The following is an 18,283-nucleotide window of genomic DNA, read 5'->3' as shown; positions in this document are numbered from 1 at the left end:
CATCCACGGAGTGCATCTGGTTCCATGAGGGGTCATACCTAGGGTAGAGCCGCAGAGGGGCGGCTGGACTGGTGGACGGTGGTGGCGTGGCGTGGTGGTGGCCGGTGGTGATGCGCCGTGTCGCGCGTGTTTGAATCTTGATGACCTAGTGAGAATGCGAGAGAGTGAGGGCGTGGTGAGCGTGAATCGTGAGAGGGTGAGAGCGTGAGTCTGTGAGTGTGTGTGAGAGAGAGGAGTAAGTTGGGGTCTGGGTGCAAATTAAATTTCTCAGGGGGTTCAAAAAAAAAACATAACAGGGGGTAAGTAGAATTTTTCTTTTTTTCAGGGGGTTCATCTGAACCCCCTGACTTGGCTGTGAGTCCGCCCCTGTCTGGAAAGGAACCCAACAAGTGGTCTATTGTACGCAGTGTTATGCCATTTTTTATATATATAAGATGTGATTTCTAAAACTTGAATCTTTGACTTTGTACATTGCATGAATGCTTCCCTTTATACATTGCAACTAATTTTTACCATTGCATGAATGCTTCCCTTTATACATTATACTCCATGATATTCAAACCTTTAGAAATTGACTTTATACTCCATTGCAACTAATTATACTCCCTTTAAAATGTGTAGCTAGGGAAGAGGCAAATATATATATATATATATATATATATATATTAGAAAAACACCTATGCTACTGTTTTACACACATTAATCTTGGAATGTGGATGAATGATTGAATATAGAATTCATGGTCAATTTGGTAAAAATGTCAAATATCCACTTGTACAATGTCACCAACTTTCTAAAAGCTGAAAAGAGTGATGACGTTAGAAGCAACACAACTAAAACACTGTCAGAAACTCAGAGCAGTATCAAATAATGAGTATTGAGTATTGAGTATATATGTATATTAAAAACTAAAAAGATAGCCTAAAGATAGCCTTAGGGGCAGCTTTACTGGCTGGTTCCTATAGCTGTGATCGTGGGGTGGGGGGCGAACTTATTGCATATAGTACTAAGAGCAACTCCAACCAAAAAATTCTTATTTGGTTTCTTAACACACTATTCAGCACTATTTAGCACTATTCTTGTGGGCCCGTACTGCCACATCAGACTTAAGAAACTCTTAAGAAACTGAAGCAGATTTTGCTCCAACCCATGGTTTCTTAAATTACTATTACAAGTGTCCCACATGTGTCCCACCATATCACATTAATTTATAATATTTATTTTCACCCAATTTAAATTTATAATTTAATACTAAATTAATAATATAATTAAATTAAATGATTTTCTTTTAATTTTCTAATATTATAATTAAATAGTAATAATTGGGCTAAAATTAAAAAAAAAAAATTGGGCTGATCAGATGAGCCCATATGGACAAAAAACCGGCCCATCCGGTCAAAATATGCATAAATGGTAAAAAAAACGGGTTCCAGCCGGTTAACCAGGGCTCAAACGGGCAAAAAACCGGGTGAACCGGTCACCTGGGTATAAATTTCTCTTTTCTCTCTTCTTCCACTTGAAACCCTAGTTCTCCCTCACCTCTGATCAGCCGTCCCCTTCCTCTCTCCCCCTCTCTCTGCTTGAATTCCATTTTTCATCTCCCTCACCTCTGGTCCACGTCTCTAAGTCCCCAGCCGGCCACAAAACCACCACCACCGGCCACCAAACAACCACACACACTCGCCACCGGCCACCAAACAACCACCACCGCCACCATAGAGCGTTGATCCGCCCCCCACAGCCCATGTTTCATAGCTTCAAAGCCTTAAAGCTTGCAAAGGAGTAGATTTGATTTCTCGCTCACCCACTCACTGTCTTCCTCCTCTTCCGATCGCTCTCTTCCTCCTTTCTCGCTCACCCACTCACGGTCTCTTCCTGCCACGCCACGCTCCGGCCACGATGCAGCCTCCACCGCCCCTCTTTGACACATGCAAGCCGATTTGAGGTAAGTTTATGTTGATTTTGTAGATTTTCGTCAGTTTCTTTACTCTTCTATTGAATTTCTCTCATTTCCCTTCCAGATCGGAGCAAAAACGACCGGATCGGAGCTCTTGTTCTTCCACACAGTCAAGATCATATTTTTTTTTATCTTTTTTCTATGTAAAAAAACTCATCTTTTGTAAATAAATTTGTTCATCTTCTTTCTTCTGAACATTTCATTATAATTTTTTAATTATTTTATTGTTGAATAAAATTTCTGAAATTCTGGTTTAAGAACAAGAACTGTGTTGATGTGTTGATGTTCCTTCATTCTGTTTTTTTCCCTCTGAATTCAGTTGAAGCAAGTGAGAGAAAATATCATTTTTTTAATCTAAGAAACCAAAAAGCAGAGTTTCTTCCACAAGGAACTCTGCACTGTTGCTAAGAAACCAAAACCGCTAACTAGACATGCTCCAATGCTGCAAAAAATAAGAAACGGTTTCTTAGCAACTCCAGCTGGGTTAAGAAACCAGCGTTGGAGTTGCTCTAAGTATCAGTGATCTTTGTACCAAAACGGGGGCGAACACCCTTTTTTCATATACCTGGTTCCGTCCCTGATCTTGGGACTTCATCATATAATCATCAGGCCAAGAATTTTAATTTGGAAGACAAGGCACGAAACGCGGAACAAGATAGTCCAAACTCAAACTTAAAACACACAAATTAGTTTTTTAAGTTTTGCTAGTATCCACAACCGACAAACATGTGACTAATTATTGTGAAGCTCATCAAGTTACATTAAGTAGTAAATTTGTCCTAATAAATTATTCTTATACACATTGTTCATTAATCAAATTTTAGATTAGATATTTAAGAAATTCAGCGATCTAGCATATATGCTAGACTTTATTGGTAAATACACGAATCAATCAACTAGTGACATAAAAAATACACTAGCTCATTATCAAAAAAAAAATATAAAATACACTAGCTACCCTAGGTCCCTTTATTTTAAATCATATGCATGGCTACGTCTCCCTTTTACCATTCCCTCCAAATTAAATTTTGGTTAAAAAAAGCAAGTAGGAAGAAGAATCACTTGGATGAAATGAGGTGAAGTATTATAGAGGTGATGGAGACGTATGTGATGAAATAAGCAACGTAGATGCATGTTGAGTGTAGCATAGCAGTATTAGATTTCCACAATTAGTACATGGTATTGCTTTAAAAATCAAAATGAAATTATTTTTAATTATGGTCAGAGAAAGTACCACCGGGTTTTCCGGTGCAAGGACGAATAGGCAAAACCTAATGGTTACGCGTGGAACAACACTGTCCGTTGGATGGTCAAAGCCAAGACCGTAACTCACTCATACCGGCCCAGATTTATTATTGAAACTGTGAGAAAAACTGTAGAGAAGAAGTAGATAGATTTTCATGTTCCCCACACACACTCTCTCTCTCCCTCTCACACAAACTTTCAGTGTTTCTGTGTGTGAGTGAGCTTTGCACAGCTAGCAATCTCGATACAGTATTACTGTACAGTGCAAAAGTCCAAGTAAACTAGAGATTCAGCAAGAGATTGGAGATCCCAGAGTTCCATAAAATTGAGATCACTTGAACAGTAGAGTGAGTGGAAACTGCAGTTTCCATGGCGGCGTTGCAGAGATTCTAATTCCGTGCCATTATTCAGCAACTTCCATTCAAAGTTCAAACCTAGTAGTGTTACTACCCCTTCGCGAAGGTTCTATATGCTATATATGGATATTACTATCGGTGAATTGTGGATCGTTTCAGCTTTTGGGTGCAAGTGCAATAGATGGCTGGTTTGTTCTCTCTAGGCCCACAAAACAAGTTAGAAGTTGAAAAAGAAGAGAGTAGCGTGTTGTGGTTCAGGAATGAAGAGATCTACAATAACAACAACAAGGGTTTTGAGATATGGCCACCGCAGCAGAATTTGTTGAACTACAACAACGAGGAAATCACGTCCTTGTGTGAAGCTGCTTCTAGGAGAAGATTTGGAATGATGATGAGTAGGCGTGGTGGTGGTGGTGGAGGCGTGAACTGTCAGGACTGTGGGAACCAAGCGAAGAAAGACTGTGCACATCTGAGATGCAGAACTTGCTGTAAGACCCGAGGGTTTCCGTGCCAAACGCATGTCAAGAGCACTTGGATTCCCGCTGCCAAACGCCGTGAACGACAGTTATTGCGCGGCGGAGAAGATAACAATGTTCCTAAACGTCATTCTTCAAATCCTCCATCCTCCACCACAGGTAATAAATATTTTAATAAATGATAAAGTAAACCACTATACAACTTGTGCCTGTCTCACTCTCTCGTCTTTTCCATATCCAATCACTGTTTTTAAGTAAACTGACGATACTTTTGGTGTTATTATATATTCTTCCATTACATGCTATATGCTATATACCATTTTTTTCTAATTTTAATTTGTTGGTTATGACTTATGATTAAATAGGGTTGGAAGCGGGGCAATTCCCTACTGAAGTGAACTCTACGGCGGTGTTTCGGTGTGTGAGAGTGAGCGGAGTGGAGTGTGCGGAGGAGCGGTGCGCGTATCAAACGTGTGTCAACATCGGAGGGCATGTTTTCAAAGGGATTCTCTATGATCAAGGTCCTGAAAGTTCTTACACTACTAGTACTGTAGTTGGTGAGGGTTCCTCCGCTGGTGGTGGTGGAGCTAAACAACTTGGCTTCGTAACTGCCACTAACACGGCCACAACCAGCGGAAACCCCTATTTTGACCCTTCTCTATACCCGGCTCCCTTAAATGCTTTCATGGCTGGTACGCATTTTTTCCCACCCTCAAGATCCTAAAGACCTGTCTCTCTCTGTATATTATACAAAGGGTTTTGATTCATTTTCTCTTGATGGTGCTGGTGTATTTCCGGTGTGAACAAAGCATGTTTCATTTGAACAATAGATGAAACTTTATCACCCTTTTCTCATTTGAACAATATTTGGACATTGGACACACATAAATATTATTGCAAATGTAACCTAGATGTTAACACATTCGTTCCAAGACAAAATTGAATATAACCTAATTATAAATTGGATAATTTCTTGCCCTTCAAACACATTTAATTATTAGTGATGATAAGGTTGTAGTTAACTGATTAATTTTGATGCATGAAATTACGAGGAGTGCTACTAATAGTACACATTTTTTTAACACACACTTCTTGGTGATCGGTCTATTTTTAATTTAGTCATTGTATTTTCTCTCTCATATTAAAACTAGTGTTTTTTTAGAAAGCAAAGTATATATATATATGAAAAGTTGAGAAACATCTCTCTCAACATGGGTACAGTACCTTACCATCATAAACCTCGACAAAACTCAGTCACCATAGAAGAAAAAACCTTCCTATAGACCCTCTAAAAGCCCCAAATGCTCAAAAGTGTGCAACAATACATAGCAAAACCTCGGGAGACTAATCTATTTATAGATCTCAACTAAAATCGAAAAACGGAAACAAGATCAACCATTTTCGGTCTACTCAGATAGGAAAAGATCATGTGGAAGCTTCAGTGACAGGTGGGGAAGCAAGAGAGAGAAGGAAGTTTGGTTCGACCAGACATTGATCCTCATTCCCTTGGAAAACTCCCATGTTGGTGGAGATCCATATGACCGGTACCATCAAGCGGTTTTCACCACATAAAATAAGAGTGTGTTTTTTTGGTTTGTGGTATTAGCATTTCTTTTTTTTGAAACTTATTAGCATTTTTTTAAGGCTTAATACATCAGAAGGCCCCTGAATTTGTAAAGGGAATCAGTTCCAGGGCCTGGAAAATTTTCGCATCAAATTGGGTCCCTAACAAATTTTTTTTAATTCAATTAAGGCCAAATGCGTGTCTGATGCTGATGTGTCTAAATTTTAACAGACATGGCATTTCCGCGTGGCTTTTATAATTATTTTTAGAAACCAATAATTATTATTCCTTTATTATTAATTCCAAGTCATTAAAAAAAACTTAATCTAACCTGAAAAAACCTAACCTAATTTGAAAACATAATCAAACCCTCTCCTCCTTCCTCTCTTCACTATCTTCTTCCAAACACGGCCGACCTTCCTCTTCCTCCAACCAGCCGCCACCTTCTAACTGATCCCTGGCGAGAAGGAGAGAAGGAAGAAAGCTTCCGCACAATCGGCCGGCGATGGAGGCCACAGTAGCTGACGAATCGACGGAGGCTGGGAAGAAAATACCAAGATCTTGAAGAGATCCACGATTTGAAGATGGTGGTGCGATGGAGGTCTCAACGGCGCGGCGAGATGGCAAGGCTCACGGTAGTGCGTTGGTTGCAACAGTGAGGAGCGACGGCGCGTGGAAGAGGAGGACGGCAGAAGGGAAGGTCAGGTTAGCTTGGGTTTGATTGGAACATGGTTGGCTTTGTGGTGATTGAGAAGAGGTTTCTTTCTTCTTCGTCTCTTTCTGGTTTTGATTTAGGGAGATTTGTTTGCTTGAAGATTCAGTGACAGGGGAAGTGGGTGTTGTTCTGATTTAGGAGCTTGAGGTTCTGGGTCCAGTTAGCTATGCAGTGGTTGTGATTGAAGGCTTGGGTTTGAAGGGAATGGATTTTTGTGGTTTTAATTTCTTTGATGGTGGTTCTATCTTCTTCCATTGTACTAGCTTCTCTGCAAATGATAGTGCTTCTCTGCACTGGTAATTACACATCTTGTTGTGGTTATGAAGCTGTCTTTTACCTGTTGTGGTTCAAATTGGGGCTGAAGATCACTTAGGAGGGTTCAATTTGGGGCTGAATTGTTAATATTAGATTAGAAATTTGTTATTATTAGATTAGGTTATTATTTAGTTAAGGGTTATTAGATTAGGGATTTTATTAAGTTTTTTATTTTTTTTCTGCTTAAATAAATGAGTTGGAATTAAAAAAATAAAGTATTATAATTTTTTAATTAAAAAATAATTATAAAAGCCACGTGTAATTGATGACTAGGACAAAATTGAGGTTTGACAGCATTTGGCCTTAATTGAATTAAAAAAAATTTGTTAGGGACTCAATTTGATGCGAAAATTTTCCAGGCCCTGGAACTGATTCCCTTTACAAATTCAGGGGCCTTCTGATGTATTAAGCCTTTCTTTAAATTCAAATGATCAAGGACTTTCCAACTTAACTCTTATATATTCATCACACTCTAATCTTCCTTACATTTCATTTTTCATTTATTTATTTTTCTATCACTTTCATCTATTTATATATATTACATCACATATCATCTCACTCATTTCTCTTTATTTTGTTAATATATCCCTCTAAAAATCTAAAATGTAGTAATATGGAAAAGTATGATGATAACATTTTTCAGGATTTTATTCGTCACAGTTTCCGATTTCCAGAGCACATACATTTGGATTTGCAGTACTGAGTGTGAGAATGTGGCGGTCTGTTTTCCGTGGCATTATTGTGTGCATCTGGATGTGTGCATTATTGTGTTAAGATTTGTCATACTAACTGATTTGATTTCTTTCTTTCTTGGTATTTTTTCTTTTTCTGGGTTCACATTCAGTGAGCTTTTCTGGTTGGTGCCGAACTCGATGCCGCTTTTTCCCGTTTATCCGTTTGCTTGCTAGATCTAAAATAGAATGAAGCAGGTTTCGTGTTTGGTTTGCGCTAGAATCTCAAAACAGGCCAAGATGGCTCGCTTTCTATACTTTTTTCCCTCCTCCATTGATCAATCGATTTCTACTTAATTATTTTACATATAAATGGAGAATTATAACTAGCACTTACACCAACTACTTCTCTGAAAAACAATAAAATTTTACCAATGGATGTGACTTCTATATGCTCGAGTAATTGCAAAAGTCCTCTTCTTTGGTTCATAATCTTTAATGCTTTTAAAAGTATGTGCATGAGATGTATGTTTATGCATGTAGGTTAAGGTATACATGCCATATGATAGGGATCATGCATGATACATTCATAGAGTGCTCGTTTTAGTGATAAAGAAGAAACAGAAAGTCTACTGAAAATTTCCCTAGTTTTGTAATAACTGGCCCATAACATGTGCTAGCAGCTACTACTACATACAACCTTGAGCCATTGAGAAAGACTAGTATCTTTCCCTTTCATGTATGCTTTAAATTGTTTTGTATTTATAGCCTCTTTTTCTCTCTCATTTTTATCCCACCTCGCACTCTTTGATGCCTTTTACAAGTGTTGATCATGTTTGCATTTAATTTACACAGTTAGTTATATCGTTTGCCCTACCCTTTCCCTTCCTTCATCCATATCAAGAAATCAAATTCAAGTGTTGTATATTCTTCGGCTGAGATTTCATGGACAATATTCATGATTATATCCTCAACCGAAGATTAAAGTTGACTGGATTTTATACTTTTGGGAAAAAGAAGCTAAATCTATAATTGTAGCTCAAGTCCAGTCACTTCTGTTGGCCACATGCCTCAAGAGAAGAAAGAGAGATGAAAACAAAAACAAAAGTTGTTATATAACCACAGTTCAATCCTTGAGTTATGCTAAAAATTGATAATTGCCTGAAACATTTTCCGCTAAGCTAGCGTATATGCTCTCAAGCATCACAATAAAGCCACTCAAAGCATGATGAGGATTAGTCTGGAAAAAAGCAATGCACACATGCACACAAAAAAGTGAGATGAAATGATGTTGTACTTAATTACACAACCTCATACACTCCGAATGTCACCTTATATTTTGTTTTTTTTTGTTCAATGTGTACTTGATTATCACAACTGAAAAAATACAAATAGTATGGAAGATAGCCCAGTACACGATAGCTCAGCAAGAACCCAAAAAATAGGCGTAGAAGTCCAACTAAAACACCCAACACTGCACAAGCATAATAGGTATAGACATCCTAATAGACGCGTGCTTGGGGTTTACTATTTCCTGTGCTTGGACAAATGGTCAAAGGTGGATCTGGATCTAACAGAGTGCCATATCTTTCTGAAGTGCAGCGAAGATAACCATTGGTGGGCACCAAGACCAATTTTCGCGGAAGATTACCCCTGCAGGCAGCTCTTTGCAGCTAGGTGAGCCACTGCGTTACCTTCTCTTGGTGTCTATGTAAGATCACATAATTGGAATTGCATTCTAAGTTCTTTGATGTCCTCCACAATTCCTTTAACCGCTCCTTGTTTCCCCTCTGCATGCCTTAACCAATTCCAGGCAATCAGACTCAATTTTCACTTTGGGGAACCCTGTATTTGCTATAGGAATGAGATGGCTTCACGGGTAACCAAGGCTTACACCATGATAAGGGAGAGTGCAAGCCTATGATAGTGAATCCCCCACAATCTCTGGCTATTATTTCGGATGCTTTGTGCATGTCGTTGCATGAGAAGATTGCATCAATGTTGCATTTAACGAAATCTGGGGGGTTTCTCCAGTGCTTCGATCTGCCATGGTCGTCCTGTGCTGCTGCTCTGCAACTTTCGGTAGTGTGGCTTGTGTTCTCTAGAGGGCTCTTCCTTCAACTTTGCATGCATCCTGCTAACCTCTCTAATTACCCAATTGGGATAATGGGTGCGGTTCCGAAAGCAGGCATTGTTTCTGGCCTTCCAAATGTTCCAGAGTTTGAGCTCGATGAGATCCACTTGCAATGCAACTGTGGAACTATTAGGATCTTGAGAGATGCGGTGGAGGAGCTCGTGAAGCCATCTGGCGAAGGAAGAATCAGGAGCAGGGGCGGGGGCTAGCTGTAGTTGGGACCCAAACCACACTGCTTTGGCCCAACTACACTGCATGAAGGTGTGTAAAGTGGTCTCTTCTTCATATTTGCTCACTGGGCAGAGGGAGTCTTGACCTAGGTGCCTCCGGACCAGGTTTAGCTTTCACCGCTATTGCATTATGCATTAGTTACTAGCAGAACATCCTTACTTTAGATGGGACGGTAGCGTACCATAGGAGGTGCCAGATTTTGGTAGTGATAGGGTAAAAGGAGAAAGAGATATGTACCAGAGCTAAGGCATTTGCATGGGCCTGCTTGTATTCTGAGCTTACAAAGTAAGAGCCATCTTTGACCAGAAGCCAAGTTAGTGAGTCCTTTTTAGTTGTGCAGGAGATTGGTGTTTGGAGGACTTTCATCTGTAAGATCAAGTTTTGATCGAGTAGTACAACTCTATGTTTTGATGATTACAAGTTAACATTTTAGTATGAACAATTATGATACTCTAACGTGTTTTTCTGAGTGTGCTATTTACAGGCTCTGACCTCAATTCGATCTCACACAAATCAGAAGCACTGTGCTTAAAGAGTGACCCAAGCAACGCTTTCGCAACATCTATGTTCACTCTGAACAGTAGAAACGCTTCAGAAGATCTGAAGTCATATAAGCTATGATATGGACTCAGTCACTTGAAGTTCTGAAGATCCAGACGTTCTGACAACCAAGAAACTCTGAAGGTTTAGATGTTCTGAAGGTGTAGAAGACTCTGAAGATCTAGAAGCTGAAAAGTGGAAACTCTGATGTCCAGAAGCAAGATGACTCTGAAGACCATGTACTTCCCTCTGAGTTCAGAATCAGAAGATACAACGGTCAGAGGATCTGTGCTTCCCTCTGACTCTGATCAACTGGCTTCACAAGTTCCAACATGAAGCATTCCCCTGATCAGAAGTCTACTAGGTTTAAAGGTCAAGTCACTATCCAAGTACAAAAGCAAATGTACTATCCTGACGACCTACCTAACATTCTCAGCCACAGCAGAAGCTGGAATTTCCAGAACTGCCCTCCAACGGTAGCATTTCCATGCAGCGTTCAAACCCTAATCCTTGGAGTATAAATAGAGGCTGAAGATTGAAAGACGCGGTTGGAAGAATTACTCACGCGCAAGCTATATTCAAAAACCTTCTAAGCATTCTTTCATCTGAAATTCATTGTGTTTACTATTAGCTTTTCAGAAGCAAATCCTTTGTAAACATTCTTTCTTAAACAGTTGTTTAGTTACCTTTAGGAGATCAAGGTTGATCGGATCCTAGAGAAGACTAAGAGAGTGAATCTTAGTGTGAGCTAAGTCAGTGTAATTGTTAGTCACTTGTAGGTTTCAAGTGCAGTTGTAACATTTCCTGATTAGTGGATTGCCTTCATTCTAAGAAGGAAGAAATCACCTTAACGGGTGGACTGGATTAGCTTGAGGGATTTATCAAGTGAACCAGGATAAAATCCTTGTGTGCTTTTCTATCTCTTATCTTAAGCACTTTGTTCTCGAAAGATTTGTTAAAATCTTTAAGGTGGAAGTTTTATTCTGAAAACGTTATTCAAACCCCCCCTTTCTACCGTTTTTCATACCTTCAATTGGTATCAGAGCCAGGTCCCGTGTTCGAATCCCACGGAAGGCATGTTGTGCAGCTAGTTTGGCTGGCAGGTGCTGGGGGGGATTGTTGGGTCCAGGTGGGCCAGCATCCTGCCTGCTAGGTAGCGTTCGAAACGAGGCGCTGTCTGCTACGCTATAAGGAAATAACGTTGCGCCCTCACTAACACCAATTGGTTTTGGTGTAGTGGTAAGCGCGTGATCCTTCATCATCGAGGCATTAGATGGGAGGATGCTCGTAAATTGGTCCATTTTCCAGGTCTTGGAAGAGTGGTCAATTAAGGTATTGACTTTGATATCTCCTCTATGGTAGTAGTCCTATAGTGATTCACTAGAACTTAACCATTTGTCTTTCCAGATGTTGATATCTATGCCATTGCCCACTATCCATTGTCCATTTCTTAGAATGTGTTCTCTGCCTTGTAGGATTCTCATCCAGGTCCACGAGCAGCCTCTTCCCTTTTTTGCTGTGAGGAAATTCTGTCCCGGAAAATAGATTCCCTTCATTACCTTAGCCCAAAGAGAATCGGGTTCCTGAAGAAGTCGTCAGGCTTGTTTTGCATGGAAGGCTAGGTTTAGTAGTTCAAAATCTTTAAATCGCAATCCGCCATCAGTTTTACATTGTGTGATTATGTTCCATCTCCGCCAGTGGATACCCTTTTCCTTGTGAGTTTCCACCAGAATTGTGCACTTTTTGAACACAGGGTTTTGCAAAAGCAATAGGGAATTTGAGGATCGCCATGGCATAACTTGGTATAGCCTGGAGCACTACTTTGATTAAAATTTCCCTGCCCGCTTGGTTTAATAAATTTCCTCTCCACCCTTCAATCTTTGCCATATATTTTGTTCAGATACAATGATTTTGTTTCCAGGCCTAGAATTTGGGCTTTGGCCCTCCAATCTATCAAAAAAATGTCATTAGATCTAAGCGATGGGTGGTGTGGTTTGGACAAGGCTAGTGTGGTTTGGCAGCCAATTGCAGCTGCATTCACTAAACCAGCAAGAGTGGAGCGTACAAGATTGGCTAACCCAATCCTTCTCCTCGTTTCAGAATAAGCCAGATTGTGCAAGCTTCCTAATATGACACCTTTGCTACACAGTGTGGGAGATCTGGAAATCCAGAAACGCTAAGATCTTTGAAGGTAAGGCCCCCAACCCAAAAGCCACACTGGCTAGAGTCAAATCAAACCATGCTAAATTCCTAGAAGCTAGTAACTGGCCACCACCTCCACGAGGCCTTCCATACACAGAAACCCCTCTAAATGGAGCCTTTTCTCGGCTGGTTTCCTCAAATGCAACACTGACGCAGCGTTCAAACAAGATAGGAGGAAGGGTGCAGGTGGTTTCTTAGTTCGAGATGATCGGGAGAGCTAGTCAGCACCTTCACGAGAAGCTTTGAAGCTTTGTCCCAAACCATGGAAGAAGTGGTGGCCCTCAGAAAAGCAGCCTTAGTGGCCTCCAACTTAAATCTAGAAAGAGTGATACTTAAGTCAAACAACCTTCAGACTACCACGACAATCAAGTGAAGCTCTAAGGAAATACTTTCAGCAAGCAATGGGAATATGATGACCTTAAGATCAAACCAGATCTGAAGGATGGATTTTTGACTCGTGGGAACTCGGTTTTATCGAGTCTTGCTAAAGTAGTCCATACTTCACGTGCTCCTTCAGTCGTTCCAGAATTTGACAAGGCGTTGTCCCGTCACAGTTATGTCTCACTAACAATATATATCTACTCTTCCATTTTTTTGGTCGAAAGATCAAGTTTCATTGAATAACTGGGCAATGCCCAAGAGCAAGGCCGAATCCTTAGAGCATTACAATTCCTTACTTAGATAAGTTCAAATTGACAAGCTATTCAGTTCAAATCCAACTAGTAACTCTAGTTTCACCTAATGCATAGTGAGACGTTACATCCAACGTTCATCTATTGACTAGCAAGATTACACCTAGGATTAATAGAGTCTGCTTTGTAGCTTGAGTCAGCTTTGTAACTTCCAAAGAACCTACACTCCCGTGAGAGGTGGAACTATTCCAAGAATCGAACTTCTCACTGCTGTACTGATAAGAAAGGTGACTGCAACTGGTTGAATTAGGCCTGTATCGATTAGTCTCTTCTTGTTCAGTGCTTTAGTCTTCTACTACCGAGAGTGTCCTTGTGGGAGGTCCTTATAGAGTGCAAGGAATAGTACAGGAGGTGGGCTAGAGAACCATAGATGAGGCAGTTTTTTCTCATACTTAAGCTTCTCTAGGAGGTGTGCCGCTCCATTTCCTTCACGCTTTGTCCATGTGAAGCTACGGATAGGAGTTGCTTGCTTCATTCTCCGAATGTCTGCAATGATTGCGTGGATGTCTCCGAGTTCCTTATCCCCTCTACAAGCTCTAATCAACTCTTTACAGTCGGACACAATAATCACCTTGGTCCATTGAAGGTTGATTGCAAGATTGATTGCTTCTCTAACCCCAAGTGCTTCCGCTGCTAGGGGGTGGGAGAAACCAGTCCAAGCAGAGCCTGCCATTCTTGTCCTAGGGGAATCCCTTGCTATGCATGCTATAGAGCTCATATGGGAACTCTTGTGTCAAGCCGTGTCCGAGTTAATCTTGATGTGGTCTAATGGGGGGATCTCCAACTTGCATCGTGTGTGCTCTTACCTCAGCTTTGGCAATATGGTAACCTGTTTTGACTGAATAGTCCCCGGAGTTTGCATGTGGCCAGACGATTTTGTCACTCACTCCTGTTATGCTCACTGATGTTTGCAGGGCTTTCATAGCTGTTTGTGGTGGTAGTGTTTCTCTGACCTTCAGTGCATCCCATTTCCCAGTGGAGCTATCTATGAGTTCTGACACCTTTGTCCTGGTTGTGTTCAATAAGTTCCCTACTAATTCTCCAGTCCATAGCCAACGATCCCCAGAGAGTCTTATATTCGTGTCGTCACCAATTGCCCATTTACAATTTCTTAGCAAAAAGTCCCTTCCCTGAAGGAGGCTCGACCAAATCCAAGATGGCTTCCAGCCTCGAGATGCAGAGAGGAAGTCAGTTTCCGGGTAGTAGATCGATTTCATGAGCTGGAACCATACTGAGTTTGGATTGTGGATTACTCTCCAAGCCTGTTTTGCCAAGTCCTCAATGTTCATATGTTGAAATTCCCTGAAACCCATCCCCCCATCCTTTTTACTCTTGGTCATGAGCTCCCAGCTTTTCCAGTGAATTCCTTTGCCTGTCTCTGGGTTCCTCCACCAGAATTGGGACACGGCTGAGTTTAGGGAGGCAAAGAAGGATTTTGGGAAAAGTATTACCGCCATGACAAAGGTAGGTATAGCTTGGATTACCGCCTTTATCTACTCTTCCTTTAGATCTTCTCTCGATTTGCTGATAGCTAGCTTAGATTGAGTGAGTAGACCAATTCATTGTAATGGGCCTCGGCCTCGGCCTCCTTAGAGTCTATAGTGTCACTATCGCTCGTATCAGCTGGGCTTGGCCCTTATGGAATGAAACCCATTAATCTTTGTTAAAAAAAAAATCTAAACGATGGCGGGTATATTAGGTGAAATTGAAAATAGGCTTAATTGCACTTTTGGTCCCCCAACTTTGGCCTTCCTGCGAAAATCGTCCTCAAACTTCAAAATTAGCAAAAAACGACCCTGAAGTTTACACCCGGTTGCAAAATTGGTCTTCCGTTAAATTCCGTCTAAAATCTAACAGAATATTCCGTTAAAAATGAATTAAAAAATAAAGAAAAAACTAAAATTGAGAAAAAAAAATAGATTTTAATGTTTTCTGGGTAAAAAAATCAAAAACCCACGAACTTCATCATCTTCATCCCTTTCTTTAAGCCTTCTACATCATCTACCCAGAAATCACAAGCTTTCAAAAAAAAAAAATGTTCATTCCATAATTATCCTTTTTCTCCATAATCATAATCCTTCTCCTTCAAACCTCATTTTTTCCATTTCTCTCTTCAAAATCCGAAGATATCCAACCCCTTCACACCTTGTCATCAATCAGACTTTCTCTTCTACTTCCAAATCCAACACCTTCACCAACCAGCAAAATCAGAGTCCTAGTCCGAACCAGCAACCATGATGCAAATTGAATAGATTGGCCAGAGAGATTCAAAAATTGGGGCCAGATCTGGATGCATCAATCTCTCAACAATGCTCTCCCTTCTACGCTCTTCTTCTACCTTTATTCTGGGTTTGTTGGTGGTGGTGGGTCAGTGTGGGTTTGTTGGGTTGCGATTTCGAGGTGGGGGCAATGGAGGTTGTGGGTTGCGATTAAGGGGTGGGGCAGTGGAGGTTGTGGGTCGAGATTTGGGGGTCGTCGTGATGTGAGGGTGGCAGCGGCGGTGGTTATGGGTTTCAATTTGGGCGTGAAAGAAAGCTCCATTCATATCAGGCTTCAACGCCAGATTCAGAGTTTGGCTAAGCTCAACAATGTTCCAATTTTGCACATGCTCAGAGCTTCAATTTCAAACTGGAAACAACTGGTTGTCTCTCATATTGGTTGTTTGTTTTGAATTCATCCATTTAGTTGATACATACTGGGATAATTGTGCAACTTTGGATTTGATACATGGCAATATGACATTCTTTAGATTTGTAGTCTATTATGTCTTCCTCAATAATTAAGTGTTCAAGTTCTATAATTGGATTTATACTCTCTGTACCTTGTACCTTGATGCTTGGTCTCGTGGTATTTGGATTTGGGTACGAAAGTGGTGGGGATGATGTTGGAATCAAATGCATGTATTGATGAAGATGAACAATAATTGATGAAAATGGAGATGAGGATGATTTTAATTTTAGTAGTTACAAATTTTCTGGGTTTGTATTGATGAAGATGGAGAAAGTGAGGAATGAGGAGGGAAGAGGAGTGGTGATTATAGAGTGGGGGACTAAAAATGCAACTGACTAAATGTTATTTGATTAAAAAATTATTATTTTTCACTTAAAATTAATTTAGAAATGCCATGTCATCATTTTCAGTTAAATTTTAGACGGAATTTAACGGAAGACCAATTTTGCAACCGGGTGTAAACTTCAGGGTCGTTTTTTGCTAATTTTGAAGTTTGAGGACGATTTTCACAGGAAGGCCAAAGTTGGGGGACCAAAAGTGCAATTAAGCCTTGAAAATATTGTTCTGCCTTAAATTATCAATGGGCACAGAACAAAGCTCAGAGATCTATGAAACTGTTTGTAACAAATCCATGAATGAAACAGCAACATGGCTTATCACCTTGGAGCGAGAAGGACCACACGGATATTAGAAACCCTGTTCCCACTGAACCCAAATCCCGTAAAATCAATACCACCACCACTGTTCACGCGGCGATTCCTCCATTCGCAGCCGGAGCATGCCGCCGGAGCCGGAGCGTTCGTCCAGAACCTGCTCAAGTTCCGAAGGGACAAACCCACAGACCAGGTGGAGCGAGCTCTTGACCTCTGCGGGTTCGACCTCAACGACGATCTCGTCCTCGACGTGCTTCGACGACACCGTTCCGATTGGAAACCCGCCCTCGTCTTCTTCAACTGGGCCTCCAAAGCAGATAGCTACGCACCCACTTCCCGCGTTTGCAACGAGATTCTCGACATCCTCGGCAAGATGAGCCGCTTCGAGGAACTGCACCAAGTGTTCGATGAAATGTCGCACAGAGAGGGACTAGTCAATGAAGACACATTTTCCACTTTGCTTCGCAGGTTTGCGGCTGCTCACAAGGTGGAGGAAGCAATCAGCATGTTCTACACAAGGGAACAGTTTGGCTTGGACCTTGACTTGGATGCTTTCCGCACCCTCTTAATGTGGCTGTGCAGGTACAAGCATGTAGAAGATGCAGAAACATTGTTTCACAGCAAGGCGCGCGAGTTTCAGCTCCACCGTGATATCAAGACTTGGAACGTGATTCTCAATGGTTGGTGTGTTTTGGGGAACGCTCATGAGGCGAAGAGGGTTTGGAAGGATATCATGGCATCCAAATGCAGACCTGATCTTTTCACCTACGCAACGTTCATAAAGGCATTGACCAAGAAAGGGAAACTGGGCACCGCTCTTAAGCTGTTTCGCGGGATGTGGAATGAGGGTTGCAATTGCAAACCCGATGTTGTGATATGCAACTGCATTATTGATGCTCTTTGTTTCAAGAAGAGGGTTCCCGAGGCCTTGGAGGTTTTTCAGGACATGAAGGAGCGAGGTTGTGAACCCAATGTGGCTACTTACAATTCGTTAATCAAGCACCTCTGCAAGATACGGCGAATGGAGAAGGTCTATGAATTGGTGGAGGACATGGAAAGGAAGAAGGGGAGTTGCATGCCTAATGCTGTTACTTACAGTTGCCTGCTCAATTCCTTGAAGGGACCAGAGGAAGTTCCTGGGGTTTTGGAGAGGATGGAGAGGAACGGGTGCAGCCTGAGTGATGATATTTACAATTTGGTATTAAGGTTGTATATGAAATGGGATAATCAGGACGGTTTAAGAAAAACATGGGATGAAATGGAAAGGAATGGTTGTGGACCAGATCGACGATCATACACGATCATGATTCACGGGCACTATGAAAATGGAAAGATGAAGGATGCTATGCGTTATTTCAGGGAGATGACATCCAAGGGAATGGTGGCAGAGCCTAGGACTGAGAAACTAGTTATTTCCATGAACAGCCCATTGAAGGAGAGAACGGAAAAACAAGAAGGAAAAGAGGAGGAAACTAATTTTTGAGGTCTTGGAATCATAGCCCCATTGGAATTGTTTGACAATGTTTACATCAAATTGGCGCCTGAGTTTTGTAGACTAGAAAGAAGGGCTAAAGTTGAAGATTAGCAGATTCAGAATGAGAAACAATAATAGAAGTCTCATTTCAAATTGTAACTTCCAATATGTATATTTTTGTGATAATTTAAGTCAATGAGGAAGAAAGAAATAAAAAATTATATACATGAATATAGTCAATATACCATAATATATACCACAAGACTAAATAAAGTCTTTAACCAACTAAATGCATCGTTTGGGCCTGTATAAAGAGATTCCTTAAAAA

At 40.9% G+C, this 18,283-nt stretch overlaps 2 protein-coding genes and 1 long non-coding RNA gene across 3 annotated transcripts; all 3 read left to right on the top strand.

Annotated features, from left to right (window-relative positions):
* Nucleotides 1-1,333: 1,333 nt before the first annotated feature.
* Nucleotides 1,334-2,147, top strand: LOC130732227 (uncharacterized). The gene is made up of 2 exons (XR_009016973.1): nt 1,334-1,945; nt 2,022-2,147. It is a non-coding gene; the product is annotated as an uncharacterized LOC130732227 (long non-coding RNA).
* A 1,088-nt stretch (nt 2,148-3,235) lies between these two features.
* On the top strand, nt 3,236-4,878 carry LOC130732226 (protein SHI RELATED SEQUENCE 1-like). The gene is made up of 2 exons (XM_057584325.1): nt 3,236-4,193; nt 4,400-4,878. Exons 1-2 carry the CDS (start codon nt 3,740-3,742, stop codon nt 4,756-4,758), a joined length of 813 nt encoding a protein of 270 aa, XP_057440308.1. The 5' UTR covers nt 3,236-3,739; the 3' UTR covers nt 4,759-4,878.
* Nucleotides 4,879-16,397: 11,519 nt separating this feature from the next.
* LOC130727783 (putative pentatricopeptide repeat-containing protein At3g15200) lies at nt 16,398-18,180 on the top strand. The gene has a single exon (XM_057579030.1). It carries the CDS (start codon nt 16,477-16,479, stop codon nt 17,962-17,964), a length of 1,488 nt encoding a protein of 495 aa, XP_057435013.1. The 5' UTR covers nt 16,398-16,476; the 3' UTR covers nt 17,965-18,180.
* The last annotated feature ends 103 nt before the right edge of the window (nt 18,181-18,283 follow it).

Source organism: Lotus japonicus, chromosome 1 (genome assembly GCF_012489685.1).
Source record: "Lotus japonicus ecotype B-129 chromosome 1, LjGifu_v1.2".
Classification (NCBI taxonomy): Eukaryota; Viridiplantae; Streptophyta; class Magnoliopsida; order Fabales; family Fabaceae; genus Lotus; species Lotus japonicus.
This window is presented reverse-complemented; position numbering and strand designations above follow the sequence as displayed.

Excerpts from the sequence above, each read along its gene's own strand:
- LOC130732226 (XM_057584325.1), top strand. The coding sequence starts at position 3,740 with ATGGCTGGTTTGTTCTCTCTAGGCCCACAAAACAAGTTAGAAGTTGAA. Across the intron at positions 4,194-4,399 it reads TCCTCCATCCTCCACCACAG|GGTTGGAAGCGGGGCAATTC; the intron begins GTAATAAATATT and ends ATGATTAAATAG.
- LOC130727783 (XM_057579030.1), top strand. The coding sequence starts at position 16,477 with ATGGCTTATCACCTTGGAGCGAGAAGGACCACACGGATATTAGAAACC.